Here is an 18,691-nt window from a genome sequence, read left to right on the forward strand (position 1 = left end):
TAGGAAAGAAGAACCATTCCAGTAAAATATGGACAAAGGATATAAAAAAAGCAATTCAGTGACTTTAAAAAAAAAAAATTAGGATTTTGGGAAGAGTATATTCAATGACTCTTATTTAGATACATTTTATCCATGTTTTAAATGTCTTTGACTAGAAAGTTTTTCAAGTCAGAAAGGAAATTGTTTCAAGATAAAATCCCAGATTTCTGATTACTTTTTATTATTTATCCCCTATATACTTTATTAAGTTTTTCTTTTTTATTTTAGCACTTCAGAATCCAGAGGTGGTGGCGCTTCGAGGTGGACTAAACACCATCCTGAAAAATGTGATTGATTGCCAATTAAGTCGAATAAATGAGGCCCTCATTACTACAATTTTGCACCTCCTTAATCATCCAAAGACCCGACAGTATGTGCGAGCTGATGTAGAATTAGAGGTAGGAACTTTAATATCCTTTTCTAGCTTTACAGTATGGCTTTAAATCCATACATAGTCTTACTTTGAAATTTTTAAGTTAACTATTAACTTAAGCACGTTAATTATCAAACAAATTAATTAAGACTGACTTATCCCCAGCAATATTTTATAGCTTATTCAGTTTGGACTGAATTGAAAATATTATTCTCAAGAATAGTTCATCAACATGTAAAGTGAAGTTTATTTTTTTATTATCTGTGAAAACTTTATTAAGCCAATTAAAGCACAAGTAAGGTTGCATATACATTTACCTACTTAAGAGAACCATTTCTTTTTAAGAACTTTAGTATGTTAATTGTGTGAATAGCTCCCGCTAATTATATACTCTTTATTTATTAACCCATGCTAAAATTCTCTGGTTAGAAGCACTTGTTAGCAACTAATGACCATATATACTTGAAAGAAATAGAATACAGATCTTTCTTTTTAAAATACACTACAATTTAATTTTTTTTTTTACTAATTCAGTGTTTTTTTAAAGTCTAAAATAATAAGACTGCTATGTACTCTTTTTTATAATAAAGTGTGTAGTGGAGGTTGGAACAGAATTACCGCAAACTAATCTTAACAGTTTTTCTGTGAATGTACTACATTGTTGTCCATTGCAGATGCCGTTCAGAGTAAGATTAAACCAATGTTTTGTTTATATTTGGGTATGAAATTATGCAAAGTATAAAGTATAGTATTGTTCTTTAGCGAGTATGCGTAAATCATTTTATGAAATTTGTCTTAAATCTCATAGTTCTGGTTTTATTAGGGCCAGTAGAAGTATTTGAGATTATAAAAGTGACAGCTTTTATCATTAACTAATAAATAAGTACAATTTTCTCCTCAATAAGTGATTTCAAATACAGTCATCATTTATGGGAGTCTATTGGGAATAAACTAGCATTTTTGATATTTTATCATATGTTTAGTGTAAGTTTTTTTTTTTCTTTTAATCAAGTAGAACTATAATTTTAGGATTGGTGAGATGATTACAGTAAAGGAAGATAATATGTATAGGCCTGTTTTTTATTCCTATGTAATTATAAAGCAGATTAGCAAAGCCTTTATTAAGTAAAAAAAAAAACCTCAAAAGAATATGGTAGGCATTTAAGTAGTGTCTTTGCTTGTATCTATTTCTTTAAAACCACAAATGTTTGTTCTTTTCTCCTTTAACAAGATCCCCCCAGAATAGCATAGTGATTTAGAGCAAAGACTTTGGGCTATACAGATCTGGTTTTGATTTTTTTGCTCTATGACCTACTAGCTTTATGACTTGGACAAGTTATGAGACTCTCTTGGACCCGTTTTTTCTTAGGTAAAATGAAGGTCATGGCTTTCACCTTAAAGAATTATTGTGAACAATAAATAATAATAATAATAGTAGTAGTAATACCACCAGCTAACACTCATGTAATGCTTATAATGAGTTATTATTTCCGGGTTCTTTACATATGTTAATTCTAATCTACATAAAATTCTAATGTAGGTACTTCAGTACCTAGCACATAGTAAATATTCAAGAAATACTGGTTACCTTGGATATTATTCTTCATCATCAACTTTAATATCATTATCTTCATTATATAGTCTGCTCAGAGAACATTGTCCTCGTTTTTATTAATTATATTTTACAAATTTTGATTCCAAATTCATACTTTGATTTCCATTTCTCCATACAAAGGAGCTATTTTCAGTGCTGCTATATCTGTTGTTAGGCGCAAATCTTCCTCCTCTTAAAAAATCCCTTTTTAAATTTACCCTGGCTTTTATTTCTGCTATCTGTGATATGTTTTGACCTCAGACAGGAAAATGTGTGGATATAATATAATGTTACCAGAATAGACAGTCTGTAAGGGTTGTAAATCAGTTGTAATTTTTTATAGTAATTTTTAAAAACTGTATCTTTTAAAGTTACACTTCAGAGTAGAATAAGGTAGTTCATAGCATCTGCTATGGAAACTAGAAAAGTGGAATAATTATGAAAGTCATATATTTAAAGCAGTGTAGAGCTGTGAAAGCAGTAAGGGCCAGAGAGTGAAATTTGCGAGAGGGAAGATTCTTTGAGAGTTGCCCTGAATATCTATCTACAGATGCCCTTGGGGGCATTTGCAGATTTGGGGCACAGGCTAAAGGTTAAGAACATGATGTGGGCCTAGTAGACCAGAGTATTTTGCAGTCATGCAGGTATGGTAAGCCCAGAGATAAGAAAAGTCGCTGGACTAAGTCTGATGTACCCCTTTAGGTATTTGCTGAAACAAGACTGTGCAGGGCAAAAGCCAAGATGTCAAAACCTGAGGAAAGCACAGTGGAATATGCTGTAGTCCCCAGTGCATAGAATGCGAAGGCTTTCTAGGAGGGGCCATGGGCAACAGTTGAAAGGCCCGAAAGAAGTAGTGAATTTACACTGGTTATATGCAATTACTATTTCCTTGGGGCCATTTATTGATCAATATATAATTGGAAAAACTGAAAATCCCGGTAGGCCTTTGCTGGGATCAGAAAAACCAAAGGAACTCTTGGCATTTGTATGGTACTAAAATGACAAAACTGGGTATTTCATAGCTGATTTCTTGTTCTTGACATATCCCAAATTCTGAAGCTTTTCTGGATGGGTAGCTAAGATTTAAATTCAAAACTTAAGAAATATGTAGAAAAGATTCCCAGTTTCTCATTGCTAAGGAGAAAAATATTTGCTAAGCTCTCTGTTGAAAGCCCTGGAAGACTATACTTAAGAACACGGGAAAACCAAAGGTATACTCAGTCTTCTCAAAATTACAATGTAGTCTCAATTTAACACAGTTGGTGATAAGGATAAGATGATCAGCCCCCCCCCATTCTACCTAACAGAGGAAAGGATAAACCATTTCTGTTGGAGGTAACATCATTTGGAACCTTTTATAATATGCACAGTGTCTGACATTCACTTATAAATTAATTTGATTGAATGTCATGCAAAAAGATATGACCATTTGACTAAACACCCAAAAGAAAAACATTCTATAGAAACATGCCCACAGGTGATCCAGATAGTGCAGTTAGAGGGAAAGACTTTAAAACAACCATGCAGGGTGCATGGGTGACACAGGCGGTTAAGCGTCCCACTCTTGGTTTCAGCTCAGGTCATGATCTCAGGGTTGTGGGATCGAGCCCCAGAGCACAAAGTCTGCTTAGGACTGTCTCACCCTCTCTCTCTGCCCTTCCCGTCCTGTGCTTGCTCACATACTCTTTTTCTCTCACTCTCAAATAAATCTTTAAAAAAAAAAAATAAAACAACCATGCTTAATTTGTTCAGGAAAATGAAGAAAAAAAAGGAAGAAAATAGATGAAATAATGGAGAATTTGACGAGATAATTGAAATACACAGATGATTTCAGTGGAAGTTCCAGTACTGAAAAATATAATACATGAAATTCTGAACTCAATGAAAAATTAATCTTGGACAAGAAGCTATTAGTACCTTAGAGGAAAAGTCAATAAAAATATCCAGGGTAAAGCAGAGAGGGAAAAGAAAGAGATGAATAGAAGACAACAAAGGTGATGAAACATAATTTTGTCTTTGGAGAAGAAAGAGAAAATGGGCAGAAGCAAATATCCAAAGAGACAATGCCCAGAACTTTTGTTTCTAAAACTGATGAGACTTCATGCTCACAAAGCTCACAAAACTCCAAATAGGATAATACAAAGAAAACATGTAGGCACATCATGGTAAGATTGTTGAAAACCAGGATAAATAAAAATCTTGAAAATAGCTCCAGGGGAGCGGGAAACCATATTACTTTCAAAGGAACATGTCTGATAGCTGATGCCCAACAGAACTCATGGAAACTAGAAGATAGTAAAGTGGCATCTTTAGAACACTGAAAGGAAAAAATGCCAGCCTAACCCAGAGAAAATGTCTTTCAAAAACAAAGGTAAAATAAAAGCTTTTTTGAGACTAAGAAAACAAAAGACCAAACAGAATGTAAAGAAACACTACTCTTGGGAAGCCTGGGTGGCTCAGTCGTTAAGTGTCTTCCTTCAGCTCAGGTCATGATCCCAGGGTCCTGGGATCGAGCCCCACATCGGGCTCCCTGCTCCGCGGGAAGCCTGCATCTCCCTCTCACACTCCCCCTGCTTGTGTTCCCTCTCTTGCTGTCTCTCTCTCTCTCTCTCTGTCAAATAAATAAATAATCTTAAAAAACAAACACACACTACTCTTTCTTGGATTACTTGTCTTATGTCAGGAAGGCACTAAAACGGCCTAAGGGGAGGTACCTGTGCGGAGGAGCTGAACTCTTCCTGACAATTAGCACATTGTGAGTGAACCATCTTGAAACAGGTCCTCCAGCTCCAGTCAAATCTTCAGGTGACTGTAGCCTTAGCCTTGACCAATATTTTGACTGCAATCTTAATGAGGGCTCCTAAACCATAACTGCATAGCTAAGCCTCTCATAGATTCCTGACTCACAGGAACTATATGAGATAATAAATATTTATTGTTTTTCTCATTTATTGAGAAATGAGACACACAAAGAATAAAAGAGTAAAGGGAGTCCTCAGAGGGAAAATGATCTAAGACAAACAAGGAAATGCAGGAGGGAATGAATAGTGACAGAAAAGGCAAATATATGACTAAATATAAAAGAATACTGATTGTCGAAAGCAATTTTAATAATGTCTTGTGTATTTTAAATTATATTTAATATTAAAAATTAGACCACAGTAATGCAGTAGGCTTGGCGGGAGAGTTGGCAAGGGAGATTTTAGTAGTTAAAAGTTTAAAATGAGTGACTTTATTGGCAAGATTGCTGAATACAAGGACAATACACCAAATAACTTGGATTTTTTTATACTAGCCCTGAAAGGAGAAGGTAATTTATAAAATAGAACCACTTAGTAATGTTCAAAAGTAAGCACAACTAAGTCATAGTTTTAAAAGTCAGGATAATAATCTTGGGGTAGGTAGTGACTGAATCTGAAGAGGGAATAAGGACGCTTTAAGGAGGCCGATGTTTTCTTCATCTGGTGCTAGTTACAGGAATGGGCTTAGTGGGAGAAAATGCACCAAACCTTACATTCATGACTTGTGCACTGTTTTATATATATGCTATACCTCAATTTAAAAGTTCAGAAATTCAATTTGCACATTAAAAAAATCTCTCAAATTGGGCGCCTGGGTGGCTCAGTCTGGTCTGCCTTCAGCTCAGGTCATGATCGGGGGTCCTGGCATTGAGGCTGCATCTGGCTCCCTGCTCACTGGGGAGCCTGCTCCCTCTCCCCTTGCTCCTCCCCACCTGCTCATGCTCTTTCTCTCACTCTCTCTCTGTCTCTCTCTCTGTCAAATAAATAAAATCTTAAAATAAAAAAATTACTCATATATTCCTTGGTGATGAGTTTGAAGAACTAAATTCTCAAACAGCATACCCAATAAAGATACAGAGAAATTAAATTAATTTTAACTTGTTACAGGAAGAATGTGTTTTATAATAAGGTCTCTTTTTTTCCTTCTTCTTTTCCTCCTTTTTTTTATTAGCGAATTTTAGCACCCTATACTGATTTTCACTACAGACACAGTCCAGATACAGCTGAAGGACAACTCAAGTAAGTACCATTTGTTCCTAGTAATTTTATAAGGAAGTGTGTGTGTTGCTGTTAAAGCTTTTAGATTTGCCTGATTGCATGTAGAGTCAGAGCAATGTGAGTTTAAGTAAATTTCCTATTTCATAGTTATGTTGTAGTTCTCATAATTAGCTGTGGTTTAAAAAATTAAAAATAAGTTATGAGAAATTGAAAGACTCAGAATTAATCTCTTATTTAAAATAATGTAAGATAGGCTGCAGTAGAAACCTAGATCTTTATTTTCCTATTGTATGTATTTTTAGCATAATTACATTGAGAGACTAAAAGAGTGAAATAACAACAGGGAGTAGAATAAAGAGCTGCCTTAAACTGAGTAAGCAGAAAGATATATACTGTAGAATTTTGAAGGTTAGTGGGGAAATAAAAGGAGATAGGGTAAAGGTTGTTTTCCAGAAATGAAGCAGGGTAATTTTCAGTATCTTTTTGGAGAGAAAAGCACGTGTTCATGAGGTATTCTGGGATAACTATAAATTGATTCAGGGATCAATGTATTGATGTATTTGTGAAGATTTTGCAGATGGTGCTATTTACAATAAATTGTGCTGTGAAGTTTTTTTCTAGTAGGATTGTTGGATTGCAGACATAAGCACTTATTTGATAGTATATAATTTAAAATTCTTAAGTTTTAGAATATTGTGAAATGGGGATATTTTTGTTTTTCATTTTTATGGAAAATCGTGGTTTTATATCTTTAATCATTTCTATCACTGTGGACTGATCATACCCTAACATTCATGACCTGAGCTAAGAAATCAAAATAGGTGTTCTTTATTTTAGATTTCTCAAATCTTACCCCTACTAAGTTGTGGATTGGAATTCTTAGGCCCCTTTCTTGGCTTTCCTGATAACGCTTACTTAACATTCTCCTAGTGATGGGAGAAATGCACTTTCCACTGTTACATGACAAATTACTATGAATGTAGCAGCTTAAAATAACATCAAATTATTAGCTCACAGTTCAGTAGGTCAGAAGTCTGGCATAGCTCTTATCTGGAAGTTCTGATGAAAAATCTATTTCTAAGTTCATTCAGGTTGTTGGCAGAATTTACTTTCTTGCTATTGTAAAACTGAGGTCTCTGACTCCTTGCTGTCATCTGGGGCCTACTCTCAGCTTCCAGAGGCCACCCTCTTTCCTTGGCACGTGGCTCCCTCTGTCTTCAAACAGAACAGAAATTCCTCGAATCCTTCGCTTTGAATCTCTCTTTCTCTGCCACTAGCTAGTGAAAGCTCCAATTAGATCAAGCCTACCAGATGATCTCCCTGTCTTTTAAGGTCTGCCAGGCTATATAACATTAAATTAGTCACAATCATGGCAGTGATACCATATTCACAGGATCCAGGGATTAGGGCATGGAATCTTGAGGGGATGGCAGACATTTTTAGAATTCTGCCTAGCAGGATGAGTGAGAGATGAGCCTTGGCTATTTTTTAGAGTTGGAGGGGGAAGGTACATTCCACCAAAATCCTTCCTTATCTGTTTGGTTCTGTACTTTTTTTTCATTTAGTTCCTGGAGTATGGGTAGTTTCTGGAGCATGGGTACATTACGGCCAGGGAACAAGGGAAAATGGAGATATTTTTTAAAAATACTACAAATTTATTAAATAGGTTAGAGAATGGATTACCAGACAGTTACTGTAAGTTTGTCACTAACATTTTCTTTTCTTTTCTTTTTTTTCCTTTGAGAGAGAGTGAGCATGAGCAGGGGGGAGGGGCAGAGGGAGAGAGAAAGAATCTTAAGCAGGCTCCACGCTCAACCTGGATCCTGATGCGGGGCTCTATCTCATTACCCTAGATCATGACCTGAGCTGAAATCAAGAGTTGGACACTTAACCGACTGACCACCCAGGCACTCCTGTCATTAACATTTTTTTTTTTTTAAGATTTATTCCTTTATTTGAGAGAGAGAGAGAGAGAGACAGAGAGTACAAGCAGGGGGAGAGGCAGAGAGAGGGAGAGGGAGAAGTAGACTCCCCGCTGAGCTGGGACCCCGATGTGGGGCTCCATCGCAGGACCTGGAGATCATGACCTGAGCCTTAGATGCCCAACCATCTGAGCCACCCAGGTGCCCCTGTCACTAATATTTTTAAGAGAAGGAGCACTGAAAGCTTTATCCCATAGTTGTCTAATTCTCATTTCTTCCACCACCCCACCTCCTCATTTTAGTTTCTCTTATATTCTCACTTATTTGATGCTGTAGAGCTTAGTGTGGCTTGTTAGTGTGTCTTTTTAAGTGTTTCATTTTTCTTTTGCAGACTGATTGCTCACTGTTTTTTAACTTGATTTTCTGTCTTTTTTTTTTTTTTAATCCACCCCCTCTGTTTTTTCTTTCCCAGTTAGTTCTCTGGAGTTCTGTATTCTCAGAATTGTTAAGGACTTTATTAGGGAAGACAAAAAGCTAGCACAGAAAAAGACAGTTGAGAGAATGGAGGTGGTTGAGGTGGCATAAATAGTATAAGATTGCTATTAAGTATTGATACTGGCCATAAGCCAGTGGAAAATACTTAATGAATATAAATAGTCTCTTGCTTGATTAATGGTCATAAACTATTGCATAAGAAAGAACAGTGAGATATTTGGATACACAATTAGAAAAAAATAGCTGGTGATATTAATATCTAGTTATTTAATATCGGTGAATATATGGATTGTTGAGCTTGCATGTTAGAAATGCTGAAATAAAAAAAGGAAAGAAAAAAGAAATGCTGAAATAAGTTTGGGGCAAGAATTTTCAAGTAAAGAGAATACATGTGGTAGGGCACCTGGCTGGCTCAGTGAGAAGAGAATGTCATTCTGACTCTTGATCTTGAGGTCATGAGTTCGAGCCCTACATTGGATGTAGAGATTACATACATACATAACAAATAAGCTTTAAAAAAAAAAAAAGTGTACATGTGGTAAAAGTAAGAGGTAATTTTCTTTGCTAAAGGGTAGCCTTTTGACAAGGATGCTTATTTAATAAATAGGGCGGTGCTGTCTGTAGTGCTCAATTAAAGGTGTTAATGAGGTATCTAAGAATAGTTTTCAGAAAGAGCAGGAAAAGTAGAACTAAATTGAAAAGTAGAATTTATAACTTATTTTAAACTATGTTGGGAATTTTAGATTTTTACTTTCTTTTTCTAAGTAATCTCCACATCCAGTGTGGGGCTCGAACTCATAACCCTGAAATCAAGAGGCACATGCTTGGGGCGCCTGGGTGGCTCAGTCGTTAAGCGTCTGCCTTCGGCTCAGGTCATGATCCCAGGGTCCTGGGATCAAGCCCCGCATCAGGCTGCCTGCTCAGCGGGAAGCCTGCTTCTCCTCCCACTTCCCCCTGCTTGTGTTTCCCCTCTCACTATGTCTCTGTCAAATAAATAAATAAAATCTTAAAAAAAAAAAAAAAAAAAGAGGCACATGCTCTACTGACTGAGCCAGCCAGATGCTCCAAACTATGTTGGGAATTTTAAATTGGGGTGGGGGTCAGTATATAATTGGGTAATTTTCTTTGAGGTAGATCTGACCTTTTTTCTTTTTTTAACATGTTTTATTTCCTGTGTAAATATTTGAATGTTAACTAATGATAGTTTTTTTTCCTGATACAGTAGAGGAATATCTCACTTTTTATTTTCACATTTAATTTCTTTGATCTCTGCCCCTTGCGCGCTCCCGCCAGAGAAGACAGAGAAGCAAGGTTTCTAGCCAGTAAAATGGGAATCATAGCAACATTCCGGTCATGGGCAGGTAAGCTACTCTGTGCTGCTTAATAAGAAAAACTTGGTTATTTTTTCAAATGTTAAATTACTATTGCAGCATCTAATTTAGATGTTAACCTAGTTTTAACTTTGTATGTTATTATTAGAGTGAGGGATTTGTACAAAATTACTAAAATTGACTGTAAGTCAGTGTGCTAGTGATTACCTGGGTGATTAAAAAGTCTTTCTGTGGACATGAGCTTTCCATTTGCCTTGAGTAAATACCCAAATGGAATTGCTAAATCACAAGGTGGATATATGTTTAGTTTTATAAGAAACTGCCAGACTTTTTATCAAAATACTTACATATTTTATTCTCCCATCATCAGTGTTTATAAGTTCCAGTTGCTCTGCATCCTTGCCAGCGTTTCATGTCCTCTTACATTTTAGCCATACTGGTGGGTGTGTGATGGTATCTAATTGTGAATGTTACTTAGATTTACCCAATGACTAATGATACTGAATATTTTGTATGTGTTTATTGGCTGTTCACATATCTTCCTTTGTGACATATTAGTGTGCTTTAAATTGTTTGACTTAATTCTTCCACTTAAAATTTCAAAAGACAAATGCCAAGCAGATTTTTTAACTTCATTTTAGGTTAAGAAGGTATTAGGTAAGAGAGACAGAATGTTGTCCTACTCTCTCCAGTATTCTGACCCTGAGACATCAGCAAGCAGGAGTAGTAGGCAGTCAGATTGATGAACTTTTTTGGGTATGCAACAAGCAGAAGAAGGAATTTAAATGGTAAAATTACTGATAATCTCTAGTCAGTAGGGAAATGTTACTTATAACCAAATAATAGCATAATTTTGGAGTTATCTGGAAAAATACCACAGATTTTATATTATGAATACATTGCTGTAGATTTTTTCTTTTGAAATTTAAATCAGTGATTTTTTTTTCTTTTTTATCCTCTTTAGGTATTATTAATTTATGTAAACCTGGCAACTCTGGGATCCAGTCTCTAATTGGAGTACTTTGTATACCAAATATGGAAATAAGGGTAGGCAAAAGTTACTCTAATTGTTTCATTCCCAGACTTTTAACAGAGGAAATTAATTGTAAAAAGTTATTTTAAGTGTTGCTTTTTCCTCATGAATTGTTCATCTGTATCATAGAGCATTGAAAAAAATACATTAATGAATGTATACTACTTAGTTGAACCCTAAGGCTAATACAAATAATTTGAAATAGTGATGTTGTTAGGAAATGCGGCTGAATTAAAAACTGGGTTAAAATATGAAATTATGTTTTATTCATTAAAAAATGCAAACAGAAAAGGGCATTCTCGTAAAAGGTTCAAGCAATACAGAAATATATTTAGTAAAAAGTAAATACAGTATTTATGTACCTTATGCCTTCTAACTTAAGTTTTTCTAATATGAGTGGTGGTTTTCATTAAAATTGAGTTGTTAATATTTATATGCTTATTTATTAGATAGAGTCCTAAATTATTAGTGCATAGCAATTTATATTAAACAGCTAAAACAAATTGAAATTGGAGAGAAAAAAATGAACTCTTCAGTGGTTCTTCCTTTTCCACTTAAATGTTTTTGTTTTGTGTTCAAAAAAATACAGTTTGCACTTTTCTTGTTTTTTTATTTGAACCAAACCTGGAGTTGAAAAATATTAAGAAAATACTAGCTAGGAGTACCTTGCTTAAAATGTGAACTGAAACGCCTTTAGACCATGGGAATAGAAAGACATGATTATAGATGGAAGGATCTATAAGCAGGGAACTAAAGGTTGGGGCAATTCACTTGACTCTTTACTTCACAGATGGTGAAAGAACATGGTTTTTGGAGTCTGGCCCACTGAGCTTTGACTCCTGATTTTAGTCTTTATAGCTCCATGACCTTGGGCAAATTACGTTTAACCTGTAAATCTATTTCTCCATATGTACTGCAATGGGGATAATAAGAGGTTAATTGAAAAGATTAAATTGTATATGTAGTAAGCACGCCGTAGTTATCTCTTCTTGAGTATAGGCCTGAGATGGCAAGTTTCTGAAATACGGAGTTCTGTTTTTATCAGGTTTTCTTCTGTGAATAGGACATTTAAAACATCTGTTTTAAATCTTTAAATTTAAAGGAAGATTCATTCCATAAAAATAAATGAAGTGTATTTATTTGCACTTGCAGCGAGGTCTGCTTGAAGTGCTCTATGATATATTTCGTCTTCCTCTACCTGTTGTGACTGAAGAATTCATAGAAGCACTGCTCAGTGTAGGTAAGTACTGAAGCCCATTTGTATCTACTCATATACTGTGATTTTAAGATGGTTTAGCTAATACACAGAATCCCTCAAAGGCAAAGTACTAAACTAAATATTAAATACCATTCTTTTTTTTTAAATTTTATTATGTTAATCACCATACATTACATCATTAGTTTTTGATGTAGTGTTCCATGATTCATTGTTTGCATATAACACCGAGTGCTCCATGCAGTACGCGCCCTCTTTAATACCCATCACCAGGCTAACCCATCCCCCCACCTCCCTTCCCTCTAGAACCCTCAGTTTGTTTCTCAGAGTCCATAGTCTCTCATGGTCTGTCTCTGCCTCTGATTCCCCCCTTCATTTTTCCCTTCCTACTATCTTCTTTTTTTTTTTTTTAACATATAATGTATTATTTGTTTCAGAGGTAGAGGTCTGTGATTCATCAGTCTTAGACAATTCACAGCACTCATCATAGCACATACCCTCCCCAATGTCTGTCACCCAGCCACCCCATCCCTCCTACCTCCTACCACTCCAGCAACCCTCTGTTTGTTTCCTGAGATTAAGAATTCCTCATATCAGTGAGGTCATATAATACATGTCTTTCTCTGATTGAATTATTTCGCTTAGCATAATACCCTTTAGTCCCATCCACGTCGTTGCAAATGGCAAGATTTTGTTTTCTTTGATGGCTGCATACCATTTTCTTACTGCATCATCATAGCATTAAATTAATATAAAAATAAAACCTCATATCATCACCTAGGTATTGCAAATGAGCAGTGAAATTAGTAGAAAAATGGGCAAAGAAAGAAATTAGATTATCTAATTCTCGCTATAATTTTATTTTAGCCAATGACTCCTAAGTCCCAAAATGAAAGATGTTTAGATCTGTGTACATCAGTAAATCATTTATTTTCTGTATGCCTTTTCAGTCCTTTTTTTAAACATTGTTTTAAGATTTATTTATTGTTTTTAGCAGGGACAGGGGCAGTGCAGAGGGAGAGAGAGAATCTCCAGCAGACTCCCCACTAAACCAGGAGCCCTATGTGGGGCTCAGTCCCACAACCCCTAGATCATGACCTGAGCCAAAATCAATGTCGGACGCTTAAACCGACTTAGCCACCTAGGCACCCCTCAGTCTATTTTTTAACCAACATTTTACAACATTATTTATAGCCTGACTAGCTGATGGTAACTGATGTGTTTTAGTGATTTCTCATTTTCTTCTAACTACCTAATTTTAACTATTTTAGATCCAGGCAGATTCCAGGACAGTTGGAGGCTTTCAGATGGCTTTGTAGCAGCTGAGGCAAAAACTATTCTTCCTCATCGTGCCAGATCCAGGTAGGATTTAGAGGAATAGTTCAAATTTATTACAATTGCTGTTTTTATGTTAAATTATGTAACATATTGAACAGTATCTAAACTGCTTCTGTACTGTGTTTATTTCTAGGCCAGACCTCATGGATAATTATTTGGCACTGATACTCTCTGCATTTATTCGTAATGGACTTCTAGAGGTAAGATTTATAAACCTTATTTTATTTTTTTAAATTTCTCTGACAAGGTTCTTTCAGAGCAACAAGCATATAGGATCCGTAAATGTGTTCCTACTTACTATTTTGCAACAATAATATTTTCTTTTTATTTTCAAAGGGTTTGGTTGAAGTGATAACAAACAGTGATGACCATATCTCAGTTAGAGCTACCATCCTTTTAGGGGAGCTTTTACATATGGTAAGTTGAGCAACTTCTGATTATGTTTCCTACCATTAATGTTTTAATTTATAAAATAATGTTACTTTGTAGTATCTCAAAAAGTAAATTTGCTTTTTTTTGAAAAGTGTTTGTCTTTGCATTGCAAAGAGCCCTTGATGCCTTGTATCTGTCTATACATATATGTACATATAGTATGTGCATGTATATGGTACAGCTAGTTCTATAAATGGAACATGTAAAAACTAAAAAGTACTGAATATTTTTATACTCACTTTTATGTTGACATTTTGAGTCTTATAAATCTTAATGTATCTCAGACCTGCCTAATAAGCAAGAAATTACAAAACTAGATATTTAGTCAGGTAGCAGTGGAATTGATATGGCAATCAGTGCCTGAATTTTAGAAAACTGTGAAAAAAAGTGGAAGTTTAACTCCCTTGTTTGAAAACATTCTCTGCAAACTTGTGAGTTGAGGTTTAGAAGGTGAGTTCTTTTTGTTTTGTTTTTTTCATTTTGGGGGGGTTTGCCTTGATTTTATGACATCAGTAACTTCTGGAAACAAGGAGCTAGGAAAGTGATCCGACCATTCTCTACTCCCAACAAATCAAGCAATGGGAGAACTGATTGTTTGCAAGATAGAATTCCTATTTATTTCTAAGTCACCTGTTCATTAATAGAATACTAAATAAAAACCATTTTAACTGATTAAGGAAGAAGTAACCTTGTGACAGATCTTTTAAAATTATTTTATGATTTTCTCTTACTGGCAGAGTACTTTTTGTTGTTTCAACCTCCCCACCCCTACTATTTTTTTTTTTTCCCAAATAACAGCTGGTCTCAGTGAGGTAAAGAGAATTAAACAGAGTTTAATGGTAACTGTCTTGTTTACCAACGAATTGTTTAGCCACATCCTCTGTTCTCCTTCAGTCCATCCATGGAAGAATTAAGTAATACTGCAGATTTTTTTTTTTTTTTTTAAGATTTTATTTACTTGGTCAGAGAGAGAAAGAGGGTACAAGGAGGGGGAGGGGCACACGGAGGGAGAAGCAGGCTCCCCAGTGAGCAAAGAGCCCAATGCAGGACTTGATCCCAGGACCATAGGATCATGATCCGAGTCAAAGGCAGACAGATGCTTAACCGACTGAGCCACCCAGGCATCCCTTCAGATCTGATTTTTTTTTTAATGAATTAATTTTTTTTAAGATTTTTATTGTCAGAGCGCACGCGTGCGTGCAAGCACAAGCAAAGGGAGAAACAGGCTCTCTGCTGAGCGAGGAGCCCAATACGGGACTCAATTCTAGGACCCTGGCATCACGACCTGAACTGAATGTAGATGTTTAACCAACTGAGCCATCCAGGCGTCCCTTTTATTTTAATTCTTGATATATCATTTCCTGTAAGATTATCAATATCTAGAATTATTTGCTCTTTATGAAGTAATCTTTTTTATAAATTTAATTTTTTCCTTCCTCCATGACCAGAATTCTTTATTCCCTTGAAATATAAAAGCTGGTCATTTTGAGTATAGTGGTATTAGTTCATTGCTTATTATGCTTTCATTTTCTGGCTTCCACACATTAATTAATTTACTTATCTTCATTGGTAGAAAGCAGATTGAGTGGTGGATTTTGCTTGGAAAGCAGGATTAATGTAACATAGCACTGGATCTAAGTTTTGATATGTAATCCTTTCAGATCATTTAAGAATTGAGTTTAATTGTAATTAAATTTTAAGTTACCACTTAAATTATAATTTTTGTTATAATAAAAGATCTGTAAAATTCAGAGTTTTAATTAATGTGAGTCTGTATCTTCATTCTTTCTCATCCTTATTGAAAGTAGGTAAGATAAATTATAATAAGTAAGTTTGTATTGGAAAGTGAATCATTAAGTTCATTTCTTGAGTAAAACCGTTAATATTTTATCTATGGATAATCTATAACAAAATATTTCTATTTGTCAACTCTTAAAAAATAATTATGTTTCATTTTAGGCAAATACAATTCTTCCTCATTCACATAGTCATCATTTACACTGCCTACCAACCCTAATGAATATGGCTGCGTCTTTTGATATTCCCAAGGAAAAGAGACTGTAAGTATCAGAGCTCTAGCAAAGACTGTACCTGGTATATTTAATACCCATTTTGATGACCTTCTCTTCTTTTTAAAATTCTGTGTGTGTGTGTGTGTGTGTGTGTGTCTAGATAAAGCTTGGAAATTCTTTTTTTTTTTTTTGGAAATTCTTTTGGAATGCCTTACAGAGGAGAGGAAAATTGATAGTATTATTTAATATAGGCTACAGAGTATTATAGCTTAGAAAAATCAAGGTTTTTTTTTAGCATTTTTCTGGACAAGGACATAAACTTTCTACCACATCATTAAAAATGTTTGAGAATTTTTTGGACTATTTTATGTTTTGAGTAGCAGCTCAGGCTTTTTAATGTCTAAACTATTTCAAGTTAATAAAGCACAAAGTAGCAATGTATTCTTTTGTATGTGTGATTAAAAATTTTAGAATTTAGTAACCCATACTATAGGCATTGAAGTAAGCTAACCTCTTAAATGTGAAGGAGATATTGCAAACAGAATTTATAAACAAAGGTATGATAATACAGCTGTAGCTCTGCTGAAATTTCAGTACTAATAATAAAATATAATTTACAAGGTAAAGATGGAGAAGCTTGATTAGAAAACCCTAATAGGAATCTTTTTCATTTGGTTAAGATTATGTCTAAGCCAGGGGTGTTTTTTTCTTTTCCTTCCTTCCTTCCTTTTTTTTTTTTTCTTTTTTTAATTTACCTATTATGATCAAAGAAATCCATATTTGGACTTTTTTTTGGTAATATTAGTGAAATGTAGTTCATTAGCTATTCAGAATTTGAATTTTTATTGACAGGTATACATTTCTTAAAAGTTTAGTTAGCTTTATTAATTCAGAAGTACACATATGGCCTCACTGTAAGTAAATAATATTCTATTAATTCTAACTCTGCCATTAAATATACTATTATTTAATAGAATGAATTTGTATTATAAACTAAGAGTTACTAGGGATTATCTCGGTTCTAACTCTAGGCTTCCATTAGTAATGATAGCTTTCAGCTTTTTTTTTTTTTTTTTAAAGTTTATTTATTTAAGCAGCCTATCTCTGTATTCAGTGTGGGGCTCAAACTGACAACCCTGCGATCAAGAGCTGCATGCCCTACTGACTAAGCCAGCCAGGGTCCCCTTTCAGTTTTTATTTTAGTAGTTTCATGATGGAAAAGTGGATTTCCCAAAGCCTGGTAGACCTAACCTCTCTGGGTCAGATTATGGCCATGAATTTCAGGGTTCATCAAGATTTCAAATTTACCTTCAAAATTTCAGCAATAATAGTCTTATAATGGTTTTTTGGTTTTGTTTTTTTAGCTCAGCAAGCTCTCTCTACTTTCAGTACTTGCCAATCTGAGAGCATCTCAAGGTTTTAAAATTTTAAATCTGATTTGTTTTTACCAGAAGTTCTGGAGTTGAGACTTGATTGCTACCAGATTGTTGAAAACTGTGCTTTTATGGACCACAAACAAGGAATTAAAAATAAGTTTTAAAAGGATACCATTAACAGTTGCAGATCAATGGGGGAAAGTAGAGAATGTACAAATTGATACTGGAATCAGTTATCCACATGGTGGGGGGGAAATGAAATATGCCAGCCTTATACCATAAACAAAAATCGGTTTTGGCTGGTTTAAGGATTTAAATATGAGAAGCAAGTCTTTAAACTTCTATAAGAAAATAGAGAAAACTAGGTTTCTGACTTCCTGGGAGTTCTTAAAACCAGTATACAAAAAGTGCCCACCACCACAGAAAACAAGATTAGTAAATACATATTTAGTTGGGTCTACATAATTAGTGTTTCTTCATACAAATCAGCAGTGTTCTTGATTGTTTTTCCTTTGTGGTTCCAAATTTGATTAAATAATTTACTTTTAGTAACAATCTCTAGCCTTGAATTTATATATTTTACTGGAGTAATTTACCGAAGTGCTCTCTTTAAAATTATGCTAGCTTTGCTACAGAATTAATTCAATTTTTTTTAATTAGGCGAGCCAGTGCAGCCTTGAATTGTTTAAAACGCTTCCATGAAATGAAGAAACGAGGACCTAAACCTTACAGCCTTCATTTAGATCACATTATTCAGAAAGCAATTGCAACCCACCAGAAACGGGATCAGTATCTCCGAGTTCAGAAAGATATATTTGTTCTTAAGGTACTGACATGAAACGTCGCAATTTTTAACTTAGTTTCCTAATTTTTAACTGATGGATTTTAATATGCATTTACTTGCTTGAGTTAGTTTTATTCATGCTTACGGATTTTCAAATGGCTTTCTAGTTTTATAATGACTAGGCAGTTTAGAGCTATGTTTTTATAACTTGTTAAAGTTAAAAAGCCTTGCTAATTCATCCTCAAATGAAAAATCTTTCTTTGTATTTTTAAAATTTGAACTTAGTTTTCTGAATGTGAAGATAATTTGCCTTAATTTTCCGTATTACTTTCTCATGATTTTAGGATACAGAGGAAGCTCTTTTAATGAACCTTAGAGATAGCCAAGTCCTTCAACATAAAGAGAATCTTGAATGGAATTGGAATCTTATAGGGACCATTCTTAAGGTATGACAAGATACTTCTTGGCTATGGCTTCATTTTATTATTCATTGTAATTCATCATAATTATATTTTGGGAATTGATAAATACATATATGATATAACATATTATGTTTTTCTAGTGGCCAAATGTAAATCTAAGAAACTATAAAGATGAACAGTTGCACAGGTACGTAACAACTGTTTTGCATTTAAATTGAAAGAACTTAGATTTGAGTTGTATTATGCCTAATACCTGTGAAAAGTAATAATTGGTATTTTAAAGATACATACATACATTTTAATAG

General features: G+C 34.5%; 1 protein-coding gene across 7 annotated transcripts in view; it reads left to right on the forward strand.

Annotated features, from left to right (window-relative positions):
* The window catches only part of RICTOR (RPTOR independent companion of MTOR complex 2), a 122,896-nt gene that overhangs the window by 69,271 nt on the left and 34,934 nt on the right, over nt 1-18,691 (forward strand). For all 7 annotated transcript variants that reach the window (XM_027604951.1, XM_027604953.1, XM_027604952.1 and 4 more), the window contains 12 exons: nt 268-437; nt 5,979-6,046; nt 9,736-9,803; nt 10,738-10,820; nt 11,959-12,046; nt 13,294-13,384; nt 13,494-13,560; nt 13,697-13,777; nt 15,752-15,852; nt 17,841-18,006; nt 18,309-18,410; nt 18,527-18,573. In XM_027604951.1, coding sequence (XP_027460752.1) covers nt 268-437; nt 5,979-6,046; nt 9,736-9,803; nt 10,738-10,820; nt 11,959-12,046; nt 13,294-13,384; nt 13,494-13,560; nt 13,697-13,777; nt 15,752-15,852; nt 17,841-18,006; nt 18,309-18,410; nt 18,527-18,573 — 1,132 coding nt within the window. The remainder of the gene's footprint in view (nt 1-267; nt 438-5,978; nt 6,047-9,735; nt 9,804-10,737; nt 10,821-11,958; nt 12,047-13,293; nt 13,385-13,493; nt 13,561-13,696; nt 13,778-15,751; nt 15,853-17,840; nt 18,007-18,308; nt 18,411-18,526; nt 18,574-18,691) is intronic.

Source organism: Zalophus californianus, chromosome 5 (genome assembly GCF_009762305.2).
Source record: "Zalophus californianus isolate mZalCal1 chromosome 5, mZalCal1.pri.v2, whole genome shotgun sequence".
NCBI lineage: Eukaryota > Metazoa > Chordata > Mammalia > Carnivora > Otariidae > Zalophus > Zalophus californianus.